The sequence below is a fragment of the Enhydra lutris genome, unplaced genomic scaffold (assembly GCF_002288905.1).
Source record: "Enhydra lutris kenyoni isolate GAN:26980312 unplaced genomic scaffold, ASM228890v2 scaffoldscaffold32, whole genome shotgun sequence".
Classification (NCBI taxonomy): Eukaryota; Metazoa; Chordata; class Mammalia; order Carnivora; family Mustelidae; genus Enhydra; species Enhydra lutris.
In genome coordinates, this window is record NW_019154116.1 from 9,627,603 (window position 1) to 9,651,290 (window position 23,688).

Below are 23,688 nucleotides of genomic sequence, written 5' to 3' on the forward strand. Positions count from 1 at the left end.
TCTCCAAAGATTGCTAAGTGTCTCCTGGTGGGGAAGAGGGATGGCAGAGTCCCTGGTTGAACACGACGGACCTAGGCTAATGGGAGTCATGGCCCTGAGGCTAAGTCTCTGGGTTACTTCCCTGCCTCCTTATTTGACTTCTCGGCTTTTCTCTCAGCTATGTACCCACTCTTCTATATCTAATCCCCTCCGTTATAAATACGTAAGTGGTGGGTGACTGATAAAACAAATTCCTAGCAAGAAAACATACTGAGGAATGACTATAGTATGCATTTTTATAATAGCTGGCTTGTATCTGCTTTCTTTCACTTTGCTTGTTGCCTTTTTTCCCCTAATTTCTTAAGATGAACCCTTAGCTCATTAATTATCAATTATTATTCTTTTCTAATATGTGCATTAAATGCACATACTACACTAGCTACACTCTTTGAATTTGCTATTTGCTGTTTTAATTGACATTCGGTTACATTTTCTAAAATGTATTATGATGTCTCAAAGTCAACATTTGAAAATAATTTTGAATTATCATTATAAATCAAGCATATAAGAAATAAACCATATTTAATTTATAAAAGAAGCAGCTATCAAAAGATATGGTAATAGTTTTTAAACTATATCACCAATATTCAAATATGTTTGTAGATCATCTCTCCAATGTTTAAAGTGTCTATTAAGCAGCTTTTATTTCATATTGCTGCCCATTCCGCAGCTGGAAAATAAAAGGTTTGGGAAGAAAAATCCTCACTTTCAATAAAAATAATTATGATCTCCTTCATCATTATTATCATCATACTCTCTTGAGAGTATCACTGATCTTTAAGACAAAGACATTAGACAGTCAAATGAGAAGGACTAATGCTTTTTTGCATTTGGGAAAAGGTGCTATAGGAATAGGCAAGAAAAATACAATTTCAAATTACAAGCATCAAATTAGAATAAAATGACATATAAATCCAGTTAATAACTAAAAATATGGAAGCACCAAGAGCAGCATGTAAACTTCTGCGTCTTTCCGTGTGGTGGAATCACATAAATGAATCTTGCGTATAAGAAATGAAATACTGGGGGTGCCTGGGTGGCTCAGTGGGTTAAAGCCTCTGCCTTCGGCTCGGGTCATGGTCTCAGGGTCCTGGGATCGAGCCCCACATCAGGCTCTCTGCTCAGCGGGGAGCCTGCTTCCCCCTCTCTCTCTGCCTGCCTCTCTGCCTACTTGTGATCTCTGTCTGTCAAATAAATAAATAAAATCTTAAAAAAAAAAAAAATACATCATCCTTTCTAAAAAAAAAAAAGAAAGAAAGAAAGAAACGAAATACTGGGGATGCCTGAGTGGATCAGTCAGTTAGGCGACTGCCTTCCACTGGGGTCTTGATCCCAGGGTCCTGGGATCCAGTCCCACCTCAGGATCCTTGCTCAGAGGGGAACCCACTTCCCCCTGCCTGCTGCTCTCTCTCTCTGACAAATAAATAAATAAAATCTTAGAAAGAGAGAGAGAGAGAAAGAAAAGAAAAAAAATACTGAAAAAAGTTATCTTCTGGGGCACCTGGGTGGCTCAGTGAGTTAAAGTCTCTGCCTTCGGCTCAGGTCATGGTCTCAGGGTCCTGGGACTGAGCCCCACATTGGGCTCTCTGCTCAACAGGGAGTCTGCTTCCCCTTCTCTCTCTCTGCCTGCCTCTCTGCCTACTTGTGATCTCTGTCAAATAAATAAATAAAATCTTAAAAAAAAAAAAAAGAAAATTATCTTCTATCCAAGCTTTCTTCTTTTAAAAGTGCCTTATAGACCAGCTTAACATGTTACTTTACACACACACAGAGGCACACACAAAGGAATAGAAATTTTGGAAAAAGAGACACACAAAAATGCAATTACATTTTTTCTGAATTGTTTTTCATTTTATACTTGAAAAACTACATCAAAATACAAAATGTATATTAATAAACATAGTATAACAATTATAAAAACACTATTATTATAAATATTATCGATTTTCCTCAGTTCTCTTCCCTAAAGGATTTCTTCTCTGCCTTCTGTGTTCTCTCTCCACACCACTATGTGTATTTCTTGTAAAAGGTTGCTCGTTTGTCCCGGGATGAGTTCCCCCGAGAAAAGGTCGGGTCCAAGTAGGGCAGGATTCATTGCAATCCGAGAAACAGAAGGAATTTGTACTTCTGTTCACCTCCCATCGCCAGGGTAGAGCGATGCTTCGAGAAGACAGAAGAAGCAAATGTTTGGCAGGGTTCCACCACCCAGATCTCAAATAGTACAATTCCACCAGAAACCTCCTCCCACGCTTGTAAACCTGCAAAAGTGGCGAGAACTTATTGGCAGACCCTGAGCTGAAGTCTGCAGTCTGAAAACCACTGACCGGGACATCCGGTGTCTACGTCTTTCCCAAATTATTATTTCATTAGAGCCTGGCGGTCTGCTCCACGGGAGCCGCTGCCCGGCCCTGGGCCTCCCTCCGTCCTCCTCGGACCCCAGCAGAGATCACCAGCCCGCGGGAGCCCGGAGCCAGGGCGTGCGGCGCGCCCTTCTGCAAGGTGTGAGCAGAGACGGGCCCCCTGGGAGTTTCGCCACGAGCCTGGAGGTCTCAAATTAATAACGTTTCTCGGTCTTGTCTCCGCAATTACACGGGAAGCTTCTTCCAGGGCTTTTCAAGGCCTCCTCCCTCTTTGATGGCCTCGGCCAGCTCCAGCCACCCGGCACCGCTCCGCAGAGCCGCCCGCCCAGCAGCCAGCGGTTTCCATGGAGACGGTGCCGCACGGAGGGGCGCGCCAGACGGAAGCCAAGGGAGGGGTGGAACCTGACCGCCCCACCGCCGACTCCTGGGGTCCCCCGGACAGACAGACGCGCCAGCAAGGACAGGAGGGCCCGGGCAATGACAGGGCGGCAGTACACAACAGAAAACAAACGGAGATGAGAGAAGAGAGACATTGAAAACGGGCAAGTGTCCCCGCTGTTCCCACCAAAATGAAATGTAAAAATCAGGTCTGCAAGTTTATTTTTAAAAAAACTATATATACATACATTTGCATATACATATATATGTGCGTGTGCATATGTATGTATATATAGGAAGAGTCTGATCTGCCTTCTCTTAACATGTGGGAATAGCATTTCCAGAAACGTTCATTTTCATGGAAATATTGAAAAACAGCAAGGCCACTTTGGAGTATGCTACAATTTCATCTAAGCGCATTATCATAATATTTATTCCCAATCATGACTCATGCCCTATTCTGGGCCATTAATGAGACTTTGACATTTATTTTTTTTTTTCCTTTCTTTTATACAAATTCTTCGGTTTTTATTTTATGTACCAGAATACCCAAAGCAAAATTTGTTTTCCCAATAAAAACAGTAGGCTCATGAATAACTCCTAAAATTAAAGTATTTCTAAGCTGTCCAACTCTCCTTCAAAGACCCCACCAGTATTTTTTTTCTGTGCTGTATTGAGGGCTGCTCACCAGTATCCCAGTTCTCCCTGTCCTCGGGCATATGGTAGGATGAGCTTCCCTCAGCGGTGAAACTTGAGCACGGCCACACAACTCCCTCTGGCTGATAATACAGGGCTGAGTGATAGGTGACTCAATTTTCCACTGCCCTCTCCCTACCTCTGTGATCACGGAAGAATTCACTAAGATGATGATCCCGGAGTGCCTAGGATTATCCAAGCCTCCACTCTCATCTTTCACCGACCCACGCTGAAGATGTATCAACTTTTACTCTTTTTAAACTGCTGAAATTTGGCTGCTGTCTGTTAAAGCAGCATAACTGAGTTTATCCTGATGAATACACAATCTCCTTACTCAATCATAAAATTTTTAATACATTATGCTCATTTGTATGATGCGCCCAGAGGATTAGGACAGATTCTTTCTTCAAGGTCAACGTCTGACAAGTTAACAGATGATTACTATAAAAGACAAAATATGAAATAGTCCGTTGTGAATGAAGAACAAAAGTTCTAAAGAGTTCACTTCGGGTTAAGGTTAAGACTAAATGGCTTAGCACAAGAAAATGGATTTAAGACATTGACACTGAAGGGTGCATGGATGGCTCAGTCAGTGAAGTGTCCAACTCTTGATTTCTGCTCAGGTCATGATCTCAGGGTCGTGAGATCCGGCCCCGTGTCGGGCTCTGCACTGAGCATGGAGCCTACTTGGGATTCTTTCTCTCTCTCTCTCTCAATCTCTCTCTCTGCCCCTCCCCCCAACTCTTGCATGCACTGTCTTGCTTGCTCTCTCTCTCTTAAAAAAACAAACAGGGGCGCCTGGGTGGCTCAGTGGGTTAAAGCCTCTGCCTTCAGCTCAGGTCACGATCCCAGGGTCCTGGGATCAAGCCCCATCAGGCTCTCTGCTCAGCAGGGAGCCTGCTTCCTCCTCTCTCTCTGCCTGCTTCTCTGCCTACTTGTGATCTCTGTCTGTCAAATAAATAAATAAAATCTTAAAAACAAACAAACCAAAAAACATAATGATGTTGAAGAATTAGTAAACCCAAAAGAAGGTCTTCTATCACAAGAAAAGTGTTGGGAGTCCGAAGCACGTATTAAAAGCTCAAGAACGTTGATAATTATTGTTTTCAATATTATTAAAGCAAGAGAATTGCAGGTCCTGTCATGCCCAACAGATTGCACACAGGTAGGTCCAGCTGAATCTGAATTTCCGGAAAACAACAAGTGTTTTTTTTTTAGTATAAGTGTGTCCCACGCAATATCTAAGACATATTTATCATGAAAACAAAAGAAAACTATTGATTACCAGCAATTCATATTTTACTAGGCATCCTGTATTTTCACTTGGTAAATCAGGCAACTCTAACGCTAGGTACAAAGGTACATCCTGAGGATTGTGTAGGTTGTGTAAGAGGACCAGGGACAAGGCCTTAAAGTTATCAGTAAGACAATTCATAAAATGAATATTAGTTACATTTGTTTCTGATTTTGTAAATGGAAGGAAGCAAAGATTCCCTGTTAAAATATTTTCATTTGTTAAAGTATTTTCAAAACAAATGACAATGCCCTTAGCTCCTATAAAAGCCATAAACGAAACAAAATACATTAAGGAAAAAATTTTGCAAATTTTGCATTACCTATATCTTATAACTGTAAGCCATCATTGAATAAAAAGGTTTTTAATGTTTTTTTTTTTTTCGGTAATTTTGAGACATTCCCTCCCTTCCTTCACCTTAACCATAAATCCACAACATTGGTGACAAAAAATATTTTGTGCTGATTTGCTATTTAATAGTTAATAAATCAATTTGAATTAACAATTTCAAGATATTAGGATATCATCCAAGCCTATTAAAATAAAACAGATCATCCTTTCCTTTACTGAAATCTTTGAGCAGGCATTTAAAAAATTTACAGTGTTAAAAATCAGATTTGAAAAACAACCATTATGTTTTAGGATCATTTTAGGTTTACAGAAAATTACAGAAATGGTAGGGAGAATTCCACACCCTATTTCCCCTATTATGAACACCTTACATTAGTATATTTGTTACAACTAATGAGCCAGTATTGATACATTATTATTAACTAAAGCCCATACTTTATTCAGATTTACTTAATTTTTCCCTAATGTCCTTTCACTATTCCAGGATCCCATCCAGGACACCATACCAAATTTAGTCTTAACGTCTCCTTGGGCTCCTCTTGGCTCTGACCAGGTCTCAGATTTTCCCCGTTTTTGATGACCTTGAAAGTTCTAAGGAGTACTGAGCTACATATTTTGTACAACATCCCTCATTTGGGATTTGCCTGATATTTTTCATATGATTAGACTGGAACTATAAGTTTTGGGGAAGAAGTCACAAAAGACAAACGCCATTTTCAAACCATCACATCACGGGTATCAGATGGATTTTTTTAATTGACAATTTTTATAAACTGCTTACTTATATTCTTAGAAACTAAATTGTATTTTAATGCCCTCAATTCAGTATTACCAGCATATCCAGTTTGAAGAAAACATTTGGACAAGACTCAGGAGCTTCAATTATATAAATCAATGACATTTTCATATGAATTCTAACATAATTTAGAATGATCATGTCACATTTTAAAGTTCAAGAACAAAATAATCATTGAAACTTAGAAAAGAGCCTCATGAAAATATTAGAACATTTTTGTTTTCCTTTAAATCAATCAATTCTATATAGCTTAAAAAAAAAACAAAATTACAAGCTTAGAGCTAAGCTAAACAAAACAACAAAAACAACAAGAACACCAAAAGACCCAGAGGAGATTGAATCAATGATGAAGATAACAGTAACTGTCTATGGCAGAAAGCAACAGACTGCATCCCACTCCCTAGGGCCAAACACACCAGCTGACAGTTCTGTAAGTTTCTCAGGGATTTAAGTTAATTCTTTCTAGCCCTGCCAACTTTAATCCAATCAGCGGTTTCCCCCGTGACCCAAGAGTTGGCACATCTCCCTGAGTACTTGAAAACACAAGAGAATTTGAATCTCTTGTTATTAACCTACTAAATGGTGAATGGCAGAAGGAAAAAGTATCCATGTTACTTTGCAATTATTAATTAGTGCCTCGATTAATGAGATTAATGATTGGGTTTCAACTGCCATTTTTGTAGGTCAATGAAAGTTGCATGTCCGCAATTTCACATGGTTCTCAAGGATACAACTCTCAAAGATACAGCCATGTAGGCCTGGATTTCCCAGAATGACTCATAAACGAAAACCTTCTCAAGGCATGTACTGCCCTTGGGACACAAGCAGGTGAAGGTACCACTTCTCTCCCTGAATAAGATTCAAAACCAAGAGATGAAGTTATTAGCATGCTGAATGTCAACAGCCACACATGTGAGAAGGAGATGGAATGCCTCTTCCACTGGTCTCCTGAGGAGACCAGCATCTGGACATGCACCCAGACGACACCTTTTTGGTCACACACCACCAAATTTCTCCCCAAGACTAAACTATGTCAATTACTTTCAGATGATTTATGGACCGATTCAAAAGCTAAAGGAGCAGACACATGCAGCCAATACAGTAAGAAATAATTTAATCCATATTTTTGCTTAAATGGGTAACAACAATATAAAATACAACAAAAACCTCAAAATAGTCCTGTTAGTTAAGAGAACTCGCCTCAATCTAATGATACTAGTTTAATAACTTTAAGCTAATTTTCTATGTGGAGGCTTTATATTTTTCAAAGACATAATTTGACTAAAGACATAGCTAATTTAAATTAAAAGAGGATTTCATGATAGCAGAGTCCAAATGTGAGATATGAAAGTTTAGAAAAGCAAAAACTTATTTTTCTGTTAATGTTAACTCCAAGTTACAGGCATTTCCCATATGAGATGAAATAAAACTAAGTATGCAATCATGAAAAAAATCACTCTTGAAGTCACATAAATTGGCTTCTGATATTTTAATATGTTCATGACACATTAACATATATTCTTTATTAAGTCACAGAATTTCTAACATATATCATTCAAGGGCTTATGCTAAGAGTACCATTTAGATAATGTTGTCATAATTTTAAAATAATTTACTTTTCTTTCAGTTGACAATATTCCAGATCATAGAATGTATCTTCAATTTAAATATAACAGGGAAAGTAATATAAATACACCTTGAGAAAATAAATCTACTTCTGATAATCCTATGTGATCACTTTTCCCATTTTTGCCTACGTTCATCAATACTTTCTCTTAAGATAATGTCTTAACAAATGAGTATCCTAAAAGTTCTCCTCTAAATCCAACATTTCCCTGTGTTTCCTATTCTCTGCTTTCTCTATGATGATGAATATTGTTCAAGGAAAAAGTAAACTTTGTACATGTCTATTCTTTTGTTCTAGAAGTAAGTTTAATGTCCTCGTGCGACAAAACTCCTGGCATATTTATATTCCATTTAGTAGGAGATAATCTGCCTTTGAGAAACAGCCTGCTATACTTGAGAATGCCAGGAAATCACATGACAGCTGACCTGGTAGGTGAAAGCATTATATTAGATCCGCACATGGAAACGCATCAGTTCTTCCTAACTAGTCATCACTTTGGTCTCTGACATTCGTTCAGTGATAGATGATCTATCTTCTATCTTGTCTTCCTGTTTTAACATATATCTGTGATATGATTCAATGATTACTGCATATTAAAAATTTATCCTACATAAGATATCTATATTGAAGCCAGGGAGGCATTAATCCTGGTCAGTTCCTACTTTTACCACATCAGTATAAGATGAATTTCAAAGTCTTTTTATTTTTATTTATTTATTTATTTATTTTTAAAGATTTTATTTATTTGAAACAGAGAGAGAGAGATCACAAGTAGGCAGAGAGGCAGGCATAGAGAGAGAGGAGAAAGCAGGCTCCCCGCTGAGCAGAGAGCCCGATGTGGGCCTCGATCCCAGGACCCTGAGATCATGACCTGAGCCGAAGGCAGAGGCTTAACCCACTGAGCCACCCAGGCGCCCTCAAAGTCTTTTTAATGACCAACCTTCAAAGAGGTTGCATGCTAATGGAGAAAGACAGGAAAATAAACTTGCAAACTGATAAGTAAATGAGAAAATTTCCAATTCTCTTACACGTTGGGAAGAAAATAAAACAGGGTATGTATCAGGTGAGAAACCGGAAGGAGGATGAGCTTTAGCGAGATGTGCAGGAGAGACAGAGAGAGACAGCCAATGTGGCTGCCACGGAACAAACCAATGGGAGAGGAAGTAGGTCAGGCAAGACAGGAAGGAGTTGAACTTTTCTCTGTGTGTGTCATTGCCAGGGTTCTAAGCAAAGGCAACATACAAGTGGACACAGAGGGAACTCTCCAGCTGTTGTAGAGATGAACTTCATTTATTCTTCTAACAGATTTCATTCATTTATTTGAGAGAGTGAGATGGTGACAGAGAGCACAAGAGGGGGTGGGGAAGGGGAGAAGCAGGCTCCCTGCTGAGCAGGGAGCCTGACACGGGGCTCTATCCCAGGACCCTGGGATCATGACCTGAGCTGAACACAGACACCCAACCGAATGAGCCACCTAAGTGCCCGTGGTGATGAACCTCAAAGAAGCACAGGAAAGGCTGGCCAGCCAGGAGTCTGCTACAGAAATCTTGGTGAGGGGATGGGGGCTGGGATCAGCGTTTTGAAGAGTGAAGGTGGTAAGAAGTGACAGGTTCAACAAAGGTGAGGAACATCCATGTAATTTTTCAAAAATATTATTTAAAAAAGACTTTTGGAATACTGTATGTTAATCAATATGGAAATTTGTACCCAGGTATTCTGTCTAGCGTACTGTTCCGTGTGTCACATTCTATAATTTATATATCAAAGAAAAACACTTAAAGTGAACTAAAAAAAAAATCATTTAAAATGCCTTAAATAATGACTCAGATCATCCGTGGGTGATGCCCACTCCCTCAGGTTCTACTGCAATATCCAACACCTCAAACCCGCCACCCCGAATCTGGGCCTTCCTGGGCATTGGGACCTTGCTGGCTTTACCCTGTGGTCGCCGGTATGGGTGGCAAGTTTGCATCCCCACGAAATGCATATGCTGAAGCCCTACTCTTTTAATGGGATGATATCTGGAGCTGGGGATTTGGAGGTAATTAGGGTTAGATTAGGTCATGAGATGAGGTCCTCCTAAAGGGATTAGAGATCTTAAGAGGAAGAGAGAACGATACACGCACAAAAAAATGCCATGCGAGGACACAGAAAGACAGGGGTCATCTAGAAGCCAGGAAGAGAGTTCTCCCAGGACCCCGTTCGGTGCGCATCTTGATCTCGGCCCTCCAGCCTCCAGAAGTGTGAGAAATCGATGTCTGTTGTTTCAGGCCCCCCAGATCTCGGGATCTTGCTATGGCAGCCTGAGCGAGCAAGACTGCCCCCTGCAGGGTTTTCATGTAGCGAAGTCCTTCCACCACCGCAGCAGACAAGCCATGGGACATGTTCCCTAACGTCTGTGACTGAGGGGAACACGGCACCTTCTTACTTTTGGATTTAGGTAACATTTATGGCCACTGCGCATGGCGCCCTGTCCCCTACTCAGGGCTACGGAGCAGCCTAGACACCCGCTGCCCAGATGTTCTACCACCTGCTCCTGGGGCGGCACAAGAAGCTTCACAAATTCTGACATGACGATATGCTCTCTAATTCCGTGCACGTCCACGCGTCACAACACCTGAAATCTCACACTGCATCTGTATTTTTTAGCTTAACGCGTGCGTGCAGCTTAGCGTCTTAACACGCCGATGGCCAAGTTTTCCCACACGCCACCGGCATCAAGGCCAAGTGCTGGGCGCCCCCTGCGTGCACCAGGATGACCCGCGTGGCCACACTGTCCTGCCTCCTAACGGAGGTCCAAGCAGTCCAACCAGTGACCCCCAACTTCAGACATACGTGAGCGGTAAACGCAGGGGTAACACCGCTCTGCCGACAGGAAAGCCAGGAAGCAGAAACTCTGAAATGACTCCTTCGGTCTACAGGCAGCTCTTGACTGTAAACCACGGGCACACATATTGAAAACTAATCAGGTACACCCAAGAGGAAAGAGAAGGATCACTCGCAGACCACAAAGCGCTTTGCTCTAAAAAGTAAGAGGAAGAAAAAGCAAGGGCATCAAACAGTGGGAGAAACTGAAAATAACTCTGAGGTCAAAAGCATCTTCTTCGGGTCAGAGCTAAATAAAAAAATAGATAAATAAAATTTAAAAAGAAAAAAAAAAAACCCTCTAGCCACCAAATCCTGAATCCCCTCATCTCAACCAGCTCCCGTGATGAGTAACGGGCAAGGAACAGCATGTATATTTCAACTCAGATGACTATCACCTAAGGAGCCTCTGAGAACAAGCAAAAATGACACAAACCTACTACTGGTTCTAAAATCTGTTCCATTGTTTTCAAAATTCTCAGCCACACTTTCAAAAGATAAAATGTGGGGAAGCACTTGTAATGACTAACGTGCTATGAAGCTCAAAGGACTAGCTTTGCTTCTATTTCCTCCCACACCCCGTTCAGCTCAAGATAGCACCTCGGGTCAGGCTGTCACCCTGCTCTCCCCCCACACCCCCTGCCCCTCTCTCACCTGCCATTCTGGAGGTCAAACCACCGGGAGAAAACGCATATTCTGAGGAGTCACCAGGAAGCCACATAAACGCATAGTATTCCACCGTGAAAATGTAAAGTCTTTATGTGCAGTACTGAAAGCTCTTGAGTCTTAGTTGCAATTACAGAATACATTTTAACAGGGTTGGCACACACGTGGGGGAAGGATTTCGGAGAAATGACAGGAAATAAGGGGGCGTGGCAACCTGAGCTTGAAACCCGGGTTTGAGCAGGACAGAGGTAGCTACTCTGCAACTGGAGAAAATGGCTCGACCACCCAAAGGGGTGCAGATCATCTGGCCCTGGAGTAGCCTGCCATTTGCTACTCTTTAAAACATATTTGCAGGGCACCTGGGTGGCTCAGTGGGTGAAGCCTCTGCCTTCCGCTCAGGTCATGGTCCCAGGATCCTGGGATCAAACCCCGCATTGGGCTCTCTGCTTGGCAGGGAGCCTGCTTCCTCCTCTCTCTCTGCCTGCGTCTCTCTGTCAAATAAATAAATAAGATCTTAAAAAAAAAAAAAAAAGATTTAAAACATATTTGCTTCTTCAGAATTCATACTCAGCCCAGTCTGTCCACGGAATGGATTCCTCCATGCCCGGTTGGCCGGCCCATCAAAAACTCCGGTGGCCAAAACTAGTTTAAGCTTCCTGCTCCCTCTCACTGCTTAAAATTTCCACACTTCTTGTCAAGGGTTACTAACCGCTTACCCCTCTATCAGAAGTTACCAGAACACAGTCTTCTGTCTCCACCATCTGTATTTGTGGATGAAGGAGGGATGTCACCTAAGACCAAGTTTCCCCAAGGGTCAGTTTCCTCTTCCCCCAAATCCTCTTACACTCTGTTTCGTTCGGGGATTCACATGTACAAGCTACGAGCACCCCAGGAACTTCCAACTGCTACCCCAAGAAACAAAGAATCACTACAATTCATCACGCAACCTGCATGACTAAAATAATTTTAATAATTAAAATAATTAAAAAGCTAAATTAAAAAGGAGAGAGAGAGATCTGTGTCTGAAGTTACTACAAGCACAAGCAAAACCATCATTAGCCTCTCAGCCTGAGTCCCTAAAACTTTACTCCTCACTGAGTAACACACTCGCTGAGGGGTTACCAAGTTCCCTCTGGCACTTCCTTCTAAAGTAAGGAGAACGGGGAACAAATTAAGGCTTTTTTCATAACTTTACACACGATTTCCTCCTATTGGCAGCCTACAGTTAGAGTGATAAGAATTCTCTGAAATTTTGTTCAAAGTATTTAAGGAAATATGCTCAAAAAATGGAAGCCAGCTACAGTTCACACTTCTAAAACTGTTCTGATAAAGCCTTCCAGGCGCCAGACTCGGCAGCCCACCAGGAGAAAAAATAATATTCTGGGGACATTTCTACAGACTTCAATCTCTGAGGAACAATAGGGCTTCATTTTTACTACTCTTTTAAGCAGCACATATCTGTGCAAAAAAGAAAAAAAAATAGAACTTTTTTGGAGTCAATTTGGTATGACACAATTTTTGAAGTGGTATAAGGCAATAGCAGGAATTACTTCCAGGGATGGATAAAAGAGAAATCCTCCTCTAAGGGACACCCGATGGCATGGAATGTAGCCATATCTTCACAACCATTAGGGGATTAAGCATTTCATAACCACATTAATAATGGAGGCCAGAGATTTAGTTTTACAGACAAGAAAATCTTTTGACTCCAGCCTATCCAAAAAAAAAAAAAAAAAAAAAAAAAAAACCCTGATTTTGAGACACAACACAAATTTCAGGGAATCTATTTCATACGTTAAGTGCTTGTTATAATAATGCTTCCCAAAGCCTTTCTGCATTTGTGATTATCATATCACATCCACAAAAATACTGTTAAGTGTTGGCTGACCCTAAGAAGCAAATGACAAAATAGGTCCAGGTACAAGGTCACAAGAGAAAGCAACTGATTCCATAATCTGGATCCCAGAATTCAGAATCCTAAGTCAGATTCCCTCCAGAATGCCACAGTAGCCCAGTACCCAAAATGCACCAAAAGCAACTAAACAAACCCTTGTTTATGAACCAGTTTTGACAATGAAAACAAGATTGGAGGGGCGCCTGGATGGCTCAGTGGGTTAAGCCTCTGCCTTTGGCTCAGGTCATGATCTCAGGGTCCTGGGATCAAGCCCCGCTTCGGGCTCTCTGCTCAGCAGGGAGCCTGCTTCCTTCTCTTTCTCTGCTGGCCTCTCTGCCTACTTGTGACCTCTCTCTGTCAAATAAATAAAATCTTTAAAAAAAAAAAAAAAGAAAACAAGACTGGATGTATGACCCATCATGATTCATGGAGTAATTACTATACACCAATTAATACCCTAGGATTTGAGGATCAATGATAAAAAGACAGATGACCAGTCTGGAGTGGAGTGGAGAGACGCATGGTCCTATGTGACCAGAGAGAAAGGAACATGATGTCCTTGGAGGCACACATAGGATATGATACAGAAATATACATATACGGACACCTGTGTGGCCCATTTGGTTAACCATCTGCCTCTTGATTTCAGCTCAGGCCATGATCTCAGTGTCCTGGGATCAAAGCTCCGCATGGAGCTCTGTGCTCAGCGGGGAGTCTGCTTCAGAACTCTCTCTTCTCCCACTGCCTCCTGCTCGTTCTCTCCTTTCCCTCTCTAAAATAAATACTCTTCTTAAGAAAAGATACATATGTGTGTGTATATATATACATACATATGTATGTATCTCTGTGGGATCTGTGAAATAGAAAATCACATATTTGCCTAAGAAGGACGTCCTAACTTACTCTTCCCAAACAGGCTGAAACACCCTTGGGCACGGCCACCTAGAGGACGGTTATAGCACACAAAGCTTCCACCCGTGAGCCCCAGGGTGGGGCAAAGAGCTGGCCTGTCACGTTTAGGTCCCTGAGCCCGTACAGGCGTGTAATTATGCTTCATGTGGAGGAAGCAAAGGCCAGAATTAGGGAAAAAGATACGTGATCTTTATTGTTTAACAGTAGAAATAGTCAATAAGGTGTTTGAGATTCACAAATATACTAAGTTCTTTGTTGTGTAGGTGAGGTCCACGGTCTCTTTTTTTAATAAGATTTTTTCTTACTTATTTTAGAGAAAAAGAGCATGTGTGTGTGCAGTGGGGGAGGGGAAAAGGTGGAGGGAGAGGCAGAGACTCTCAAGGACTCCATGCTAAGCACAGAGCCTGACATGGGGCTGGATCTTGCAACCTTGAGATCATGACCTGGGCTGAAACCAAGAGTCAGAGGCATAACTGACTGAGACCCCAGGCGCCCTGAGATCCACAGTGTCTTGACCTGCCTTCAGAACAACCTGAAAACACAGGAATTATCCCCCATTATCAATATCGACACTCAATAGTAACTAATCCACTTGCTTAAAAAAAAAATAGACGAGATATGGACCCAATCAAGTCAAGTTACGACTATTAAATACTCCCTCCACCATTTGCTCCATAGCCATATTCACTACTGGTACACACAAAGTCAGGAAGCAAGCAAATGTTCCCTTAAAGAGGACACCACCCCCCCCCCCCAGGAAAAAGGAACACATTTAACTATAAGCTTCAGAACTGTGAGGAATAAAATGAGGAATTTTTTAAAATGAGGAATAAACTGATAAAACATGGCAAAGGGTAATACAACTACCTTAGACAAATAATATAAATCAGTAAGAAATGAGGCAAAAACGAGTTAAGAAATATGCAGAAGATACAAAAAGACAATTTACAAAGAATTACGAGAGCATCATAAACTTATGTAAGATTTAACATTAGCCATATTCATAGAGAAGGAAATTAAATCACAGGAAAACACAATTTCCCCCCTAACTGGAATGTGTTGCCTGGGTTTTGTCTTTTTTTTAATTATAATACCCAGTTGTTGAAATCACGGGGAAACTGGCACACTCCTCTCTCGCTGAAGGAAATGTAAATTACATAATCTTTCTGCAGGACAAATTGACAACATATATCATCAGCCTTGAAAACATACATATCTATGAAGTAACCTACCGAAAATAGCCTGATGAGAACTATTTAGCTTTAATCACAGCATCATATATCCCACCAAAAAATGAAAATGCCACCAATCTCCCAAAATAGGAAGTTATTTAAGTAAATGATGTTATGTAAAGGTATGGAAAACAGACACTAAAAATGAATGCAAATTATATGAAAAAGCCACTTTACATGTTAAACAGTAACAAAACAGAATATGAGGAATCCTCTGAATTTAAAAATGTATATGGATTAGCATTTCTACTAAAAAGAGTCATTTCTGTGACTTGAGATCATGCATGAACTTTAGCTTCCTTTCATCACTCCTGTATTTTCAAATTTCTAATGATCATGCATTACTTTTGAAAACAAAAAAAAAAGAATAAAACATTATTCAAAAAAGAGAAAATATTTCACTAATACACTGCACAATTCTCAGGAAGACACCAACTTGCTAAACCAACTCAGTACATCTCTTAATTTAAAAACAGAGAAAATCAAGTTGTAGCACTGAAGAGGATATATGTAATATACACTCAAAGGATATATGTTGTTAGTTTCAGCCAGGCATTCAGCTAATTAATGAAATTTTTCCCAAAGCAGAAATATAATATTCTTTCCAAAATGTAAAGGCATGGTTTTTTTTTTTCTGTATAATTGTGTAACACATAACAAACAGTTGTGTTTTTGATGGACAGATAATAAACAAAGAGCAAAACACTTGAAACTTTGTCATTAACACTATGTTATTGTGTTTGTATGGGTGTGTCTATGGGTATGTGTGCTGGGTATCATATTCAGTACAGTTTTCTGCTTAACCTTCTTCACCTCTGGTATCATGAACACTTCCCAGTTTCTTGGAAGAGATAACCCCTAACTGTGTAATGTCCCTTTGGATAGAGGTGTCTTACTCTATTTATGCACCTATGGTGGCACTGAACATTATTACTCTTTTGCAACCCAACTCAAACCAAAGAGTTTAATCCACACACTATAAGCCCCAAGCTCCCTGCACCACCTTTCTCGACCTGGGTAAACATGACATGATTTCTACTGTCGCTGTGACTTTTCAGATGATGCCCATTTCACCGTTCTGCTTTTCTGGAGCTCTGCTCCACCTCCTTATCCAGCAACCCAAAAAAACAAAAGCCAAAAAAAAAAAAAAAAATTTAAAAACCACAACAGAGTCAGCACCAGAGAGGACTGTGTTAGAGACAAGAGACTGGATTTTGGTTTTCTTAGATTTGGGAGACTTGGTTTGCTGCCAAAGAAGTTGCTCTTCCTGGAAATTAAATTATTGCATTTCTGAAGGTAAAGACTGCTAGGGTACTCTAATGTTTGAGAGTCCAAACAAAATATTTGAGAGAGAAGAATAAAATTTATTTTAAGAAGTGAGCTCTTTTAAGGTTGAGTAGTCATGCTCAGAGTCAAATAAAACACCATGTTTACTTAAAAATTCACTTTTTTCTTCTTTCCTGATGGTCCATTTTTGCTCCTATTAAAAGTTTAAACATTAACTACCAACCAAACTCTAATTATCCACACTGGGGTAGAAAGTGCTGTAGATAACAGCTCGCATGAATTGTTATTTATATATGGTTTGGGAAGTCAGATTATGACACTGTCCCTTTTATGCCCAATTCTCACCACTTACAAGGCCATCCAATTACTGACAGTCAAAGTCTAATGTGGAGAGCAGGGAGGGAACACGGAGAATGAGTTATTTTTAAGTTGGCAATACATAAATCAGCTGAATTTCATGGACCATACTCTCTATAAATCAGCCAGGACATTAGACACTCTCCTGATAATTCCTGATATAGTGTCAAAATACCATAAAATATTTAAAGAGTTCAACTTCTAAGCAAAATACTGTGGAAGCTATTATATCCAGAATTCTACAGCCAGAATTCTTTATAAACCATGTCAGTGAGGAACACTTCTTGCCTACTTCTGATATTTTTCCAGGTAAAGGGAACTTAATTCATGTGACACTCTGGCCTCTCTCCAACCCTTCACTTTCTCTGTTTCTGAAAAATAAAGGAAGCATCTTGGCTAGTTCCTTCCTTCCTCCCTCTAGAGATCTTCCTGCCTGCAGAGAGGCAAGGCTAGACTCTAGGGCTCAGAGACAGCTCTGTCCCTGTGGGGAGAGAGGATGGGAGAAGGCCAAGGTCCTGGGTTGTCATCTGGCCTCACACACAGCTACGTCTAATCAAAACTGATCATTTCACCCATAGTGGCTAATCCTTTACTTCTTTTTCTCTCAAAATACCAACTTCTTTCAGAAACTGTAAGGGTCCTGGGATGCTACTTACTGGGTTTCCTAAGGACACCCCAAATCCACATTTTGGCACATTTTATAATTTAACATATATGTATGCCTTTTTGGTGATTTATGTTGTTGCACATTTAAAAGAAAAAAGATTACAATAAGCATTGTAAGATTACTTGAAACCCCAAACCAAAAGAATAAGCTATATAAAACATGTATACAAAATGCATTTTCTTAATATATACCTACTGTATCAACTTTTGAAAGACAGTTATGATAATCACAGCTACTAAGCAAAAAAAAAAAAGTTATTAATGAGAAAACTCTAGCCCTTACCTACGCAGAATAAATGTATTAGCTAATTTCAATGATAGAATTAAATTCTACCTATTCTTCATCATCTAATGCTACAAATTAAGCATCCCACTCGGTAACAGGTTATCATGTGAAATATGTAGAAATTTTGACACTTATATTTATTTAACCAAACATAATTGGCTCACCACTTACTTTGAGCCAAAAAACAGAAAGGTCTTTTATTATAACACGTATTTTACTCTGGTAACTTATAATTGGTACTTCCCACAACAACACATAAATTTGAATATAAATAACCGTATTTATTGTCAAAATGTTTTTCTGGCTTAAGATAAATTAGTCTCTTGTTACAGAGGTCACATTTTGTAACAAATTCTAAGATACATCCAAACGTTATTTTTGTAAGAATTATGTTGCTAAAGATCATGCTTCTTCTTTGTAGGAGCTGGGCATGTTCAAACCCCGAGGAGCTGGCACTTTACTGAACGTACTCAGAGGGAGGTAACAAGTGAAAATTACCATGTGTTGTCCAAAAGGTACCAGTGCACACACTTTTATTTCAAAAAGTTGATTTTAATAGGGGGAGTGGGTCTTCTCTTTAAGGTTTCTTTCTTTTTTGTTACAATGATATTATGATGGGATTCATTCCCTGTGGTTCCCAACAGAGCACATGTTTAAAATGTGACCTCATAGAAAGGGAGGTCATGTTTCTTCAACTCTCTATAATATTGTTTGTACGAATCTTATAGAAAATTTTCTATTAATCGGGTGAATGATATAACACTAACAGAGAACATCAAAGTTTTATAATTTCTGGCTCTTTGATTAGAATCTTTTTCTATTTTTTTTTTAAGATTTTATTTATTTATTTGAGAGAGAGAGTAGCAAGAGAGAAAGAGCACAAGCTGGGGGAGAGGCAGAGGGAGAGGGAGAAGCAGACTCCCCAATGAGTAGGGAGCCCAAAGCAGAGCTCCATCCCAGGAACCTGGGATGACCTGAGCCGAAGGCAGATGCTTAACCGACTGAGCCACCCAGGTGCCCCTAGAATCTTTTTTTTTTAAAAATAATGGTGGTGGGAGATATAACTGGCTTTTCTTTTAGCTTAACTAATATATATTTTAAAATGTAAAGGACTGGTATGCTGTAGACCAGAAAACTCAATATACTTTATGCAAACCTACATAATAAAATAATATTACAATAGGAATAGGGAAAGAATATATCCATTTAATAGCTTTTGTTAGAGAGGGTGGAGCCCTGTATAACATTTAGTAATACCCAAATGAAGTATAAGTATCTTTCTTAATAAACAGATACATGTCTCCTGTGTTTGTGTAAATGAGTATACTTTACAAGCCACTTATGCTTTTATCTACTTTATCCTGAAATCAATCTCTTCAGATATTCTGTCCTTTCCTTTTGTACCCATTTCACAGCTGAAAAAAAAAAACAACTGAGCTTAAGTCTAAGTATAACATAAATGGTCAAGGACACAGCTAAAAACAGACACAGTTGGGATCCACCCAAAGCCAGAGCTCGCTCCACACCTCTGTCTGCACCTACGCAAAGAAGAATCCCAAACAGCATTGCTCTATAATATAAACATGTTTCATTATTTTAAATATGTATTTTATATATAATATAGAGGTTATACATTATACAAACACACACACACACACACCCACACACACATATAAATAATCTTTGTAGGTCGAAGCCCAACTTCTTCCTCTAGAAATAGATTTCTGACATGAAATGACAATTAGTGGAATAATAAGTTCCAAAAGATGTAATTCATCTTGCAAATAACTTCTCAGGAACCTCACCAAGGGATACACGTGAACATGTATCTAAGATGAAACGCTTCTAGAAAGTACTGTTTGCAATTTGTCAAAAACTAATTGATATAGAGTATAACTTCAATATCCTAATATAGCTAAGACATTTCCTACAAATCAATTAACTGTGATATGGAGCTTGAGATCATACTTAACAGCTGTATGATCAAAAGATAAACAATTGCAAGTGTCATCACTACATATTTTTGTTATGAGTCTTAACGTTTTTAACGGACTAAAAGCACAGTACGATAAAATAGTTCAGTGAGTTTCCTGTGTCAGAGGCACTGTTTGTGAACATAATTAGATTCATGAAACCCAACCAGGCAACGTATTAATCAGTGGGTTAGACTGGCAGACAATGTGATAGAAGCTATTTATCTATGACACATTTAATATTTTACATTAATACAAAAAGCTGTGGCTTTGGCATATAATCAGATAAACTTGAAGCCAGCAACAAGTATTGTGAACTGTTCCCACTCAAATTAACTTTTCACCCACATCCACATAACACTTATCACAAAGCCATCGAAGTCCTGAGAACACCTTTGGAATATGGATGATGAAAACCATCATGGAAGCCAACAAAGAATTTGGCTTGAAAATGTATTTCTAACCTGTGAATCAGCCATTAAAGACCCCTTGTACCACACCTTCTGTGACAATACTGGATTTAAGAATATCTGCCTGAGTTCTCTTGGTAGTCAGGCTCTGAATGGTCATTCAGAAGGAACTCATTTTCTGAATTCGGTGGTCCAGCTGAAATACTCGCAACTATGTGACATCTTCTAAAGATAAAAATCTTTATTTAAAAAAAAAAAAAAACTTAAAGGAAGAGCATACTAGCATCACTAATTCCCCACCACAGAAGTAAAAGTAAAGTTTCCACAGAGAAACAATCATAAATGACTGTCCAAACCTTCTGTGGATAGTCATGAGAAAAAGAAGAAGGAAAAAAAAAATTTGGCAGTTCGCAATGCAACAGTTTCCACTTTAGTCCAACGGGCTTGTTACAACCAGATACACTGGTCCACAGAAAGTATAGCTGACTTCACGGACAAATTACAAAAAATGATTTTAAATGAAGCTTTTACTGTTTTCGTACATAAGGAAAACCTGATCAAATTACAGAACTCACCAACAGTCCCACCTAAATGCATACCATATCAAAGAGAATTTGATAAAGCACCACGGGAAGTAACGAGTTCTATAATATTTTCAGGAGAGCCCTGCATATTCAATTGTATGTCAAAACTAATGTTATATTTGAGAATACGATTAACTTCATTTTTAAGTTTAAAGGTCATTATGAAAGTGACATTATCCTTAGAAATTTTTTAACAAAACTATAAATTGCCTTTTCCTACTAATTTCATTGGAATTTCATTTTCTCCCCGATGAACCATTTCACTGGGAGAAAGTCTTGGCTTGCATTCTACTGCGGAAGATGTGGAGTTGATAGAAATATTGTAATTTGACAGTGCATGACTTTTATTACAAACAATGAAAACATTAGTGACAGCTATAATGATTAGGTTGTACAACTACACAAACATTCACCAAATTAAATAACTCCTTTCCGCAAGACTATGACAATTTTATTAGAGCAACAACCTCATGTGCTTACTACAATTGCCATTCAATCAGGTGGTATCACTTTCAATCCACAATATACCATAAAACTCACATACACAACACATGTAGTTTTTTCTCCATGCTCTTCGGCAGCTCTCTGCACACAAACCTAAGCACAGAACAACATCTACTAGTCCTTTAAGAGTCATGTTTAAAACTGAACAGCAGACTGAAAAGGGAAAAAAAAAAAAAAGGAAAGAAAAGGAGCATCTCCCTCACCTTGTGCTTCTTTTTGAAAGAAATTTTATATTAAAACAAAGCAGCGAGCACAACAATGTGTTCAAAGCGCTCTTGGGGAGTTTTTCTAGATGTGAATAAGGTGGAACTAACACAGTAGAACACACAGAGCTAACCACACCGTTCAGCCAGCTCCAGCCCTATGCAGCTTGCCAGTCCTTCCTGCAACGCTGAGACTTGCTAGTTGTATAATTACAGGCCTTCCCAATTTCACCATCTAACTCGGAATACAAGCGTCTTCATTCAAGTCCTGAGATCCTGTGACCCACAGAGCAGTAGGGATGCCACTTAACATTTTCCCCTGAAACATTAAAAATGGATTCTGCGTGTGGCAAAGAATTTAAGGCAGTTCAAAGCATCCAGTCCCTATTTGAGGATGCCTGCTCACTCTCCCAGAATAAGCCCCCCAAATCACACATAGGTTCATCCCTGTAATTCCACATGAGTCATATCAAACACTTCTCCCTGGGATTTTAGAAGTGGTGCAGCTTGGAAGCCTTTGAAACCGGTAGGTGAATTACTAACTGCGAGAAGACGGACTGGGCTACCACCGGACTCGGAGCTAGAGGGAAAGATGCACAATGAGAGAACTCTTCGTAGTTTAACCACCTCCCTATTTTCATGGAAGTCGGTGCAGAAAATTGCAAGCATCTTAAATATTGGTCACACAGTTCCGAAAAGTGAAAATCTATGCATGTCAGGCCCGACAGCAGGCTTATAACATATTCCTTTTCTACACCAACGTATTTGCTTGATAACATTAGGCATGCATGTTAACAACACCTTTCAGGGCCAAAACAAATCAGATCAGTTCAACCAAAGCACACAAGGGGAACAAAACATCTTGGATCCACAACTGCCCCTCTTTTTCTGTACATAACACACCCTTCACTTCCCCTCCATTTACATCTCAACACAACTTTAGGCATTTTGGAAGTAGCTGTTCTTTGTTGGAAACACACACATAGACACACACACACACATACACACACACCCCCAAAATCCCTAAGACTGTTTTCCTACCACAGGACCAAGGAGGCTGCACCACCTCTCCAGTGACTTAATTCTGAACGTAGTGGCTCGAACCAGCTGAGCAGCAATCGATGAAAACACATTACACACCAGAATAAGAGGAAGGTCGGCGAAAAAGAAAAGCAGCTTTGCTTTCAGCCATTAATTACCGATCACCCAAATATCGCATCGCAATCTCCCACACACATGCACAAGCGTTCCGAACCTGGGTTTCAGGCGGCGCTTTCCAGAGCCTCGCTATCTATTGTCAGGACGCAGAAGCCCCCGAAACCTGTGAATCGAGCTGAAAAGGCTTCCTCTGAAACCGCTAAATATAGACCAAAGGGGCTCTGGGTCTGGCAAGCAGCGGGAGACCGAAGAAACGGCCATGGACGCATATGACTAAGTATTTCCATTTTGTTCTAGCCAAACATCGTAATGACATTGAACGTAAGGGCAAAAGACTAGAGGGAAACCCTCCCCACCCCCACCCCGTCTTCTCTGTATATTAGGGACGTCATGAAGGCAACGGGTATGTTCTTGAAGGTGGCGGGGAGCAGTATTGTTGGTGTTGCCCTATATACGCCTCCGCCGGGGGAGAGGGGTGGCAGGGAGGGGGAGCACGCAAGAAGCCACTTGCTAACCGCTCCGAGAAAGGCACTAACCCCGGTCCCCATTCCAAGCAGAGCTGTCTTCCGAGAGGGGACAGGGCGCGATCGCAGTCCTCCCCCGGCTGGCAGGAGCGCGCGGCGGCCGCCAGCCGGTCGGGAGCAGAGGACCAACCCCCACCGGCGGCGGCGAGGAGGAGGAGGGCGAGGAGGAGGACGGCGCCGAGGAGGAGGATGCGCCTGGCCCCGGCAGCCGAGCGAAAGCAACTCACCCAACGGCGCGGAGCCCGACTGCTTCCTGGAGAACATGCACCCGCCACCGGCGACAGCTCCTCAGTCCGGGAAAAGGCGTGCGCGCCGCCGCCCGGCTTCAGGGCAAGGTCCTGACCTTGCCCAACTGCAGCATCTTCCGCTTTTGTTGTCTGAGCGCGGCCGCGGGACGGGCGATACTGGCGGGGAGCCGGGGCGAGCGCCGCGGGGGAGAGGCGGCTCCCGACGCGAGTGCGCGGCGCCCGGCCCGGCGGCCCCTCCGAGCGCGGCGAGCGCAGCGCCCCCTGCCCGGCTCCGCAGACTCCGCGGGCTCCGCGGGCTCCGCGGGCTCCACGGGCTCCGGGCTCCTCCAGGCTCCTCGGGGCTCCGGGCGCCGCCGCCGCCCCCCGCGCCCGCCGCTC

At 41.0% G+C, this 23,688-nt stretch overlaps 1 protein-coding gene across 1 annotated transcript in view; it reads right to left on the reverse strand.

The window, feature by feature from the left end:
- LOC111153440 (catenin delta 2) overlaps positions 1-23,440 on the reverse strand; it is a 1,010,962-nt gene extending 987,522 nt beyond the window's left edge. Inside the window, exon 1 of the mRNA XM_022512459.1 lies at positions 23,290-23,440. Within this exon, the coding sequence (XP_022368167.1) occupies positions 23,290-23,326 (37 nt within the window). The 5' untranslated portion in view covers positions 23,327-23,440. The remainder of the gene's footprint in view (positions 1-23,289) is intronic.
- Between the last annotated feature and the right edge of the window lie 248 nt (positions 23,441-23,688).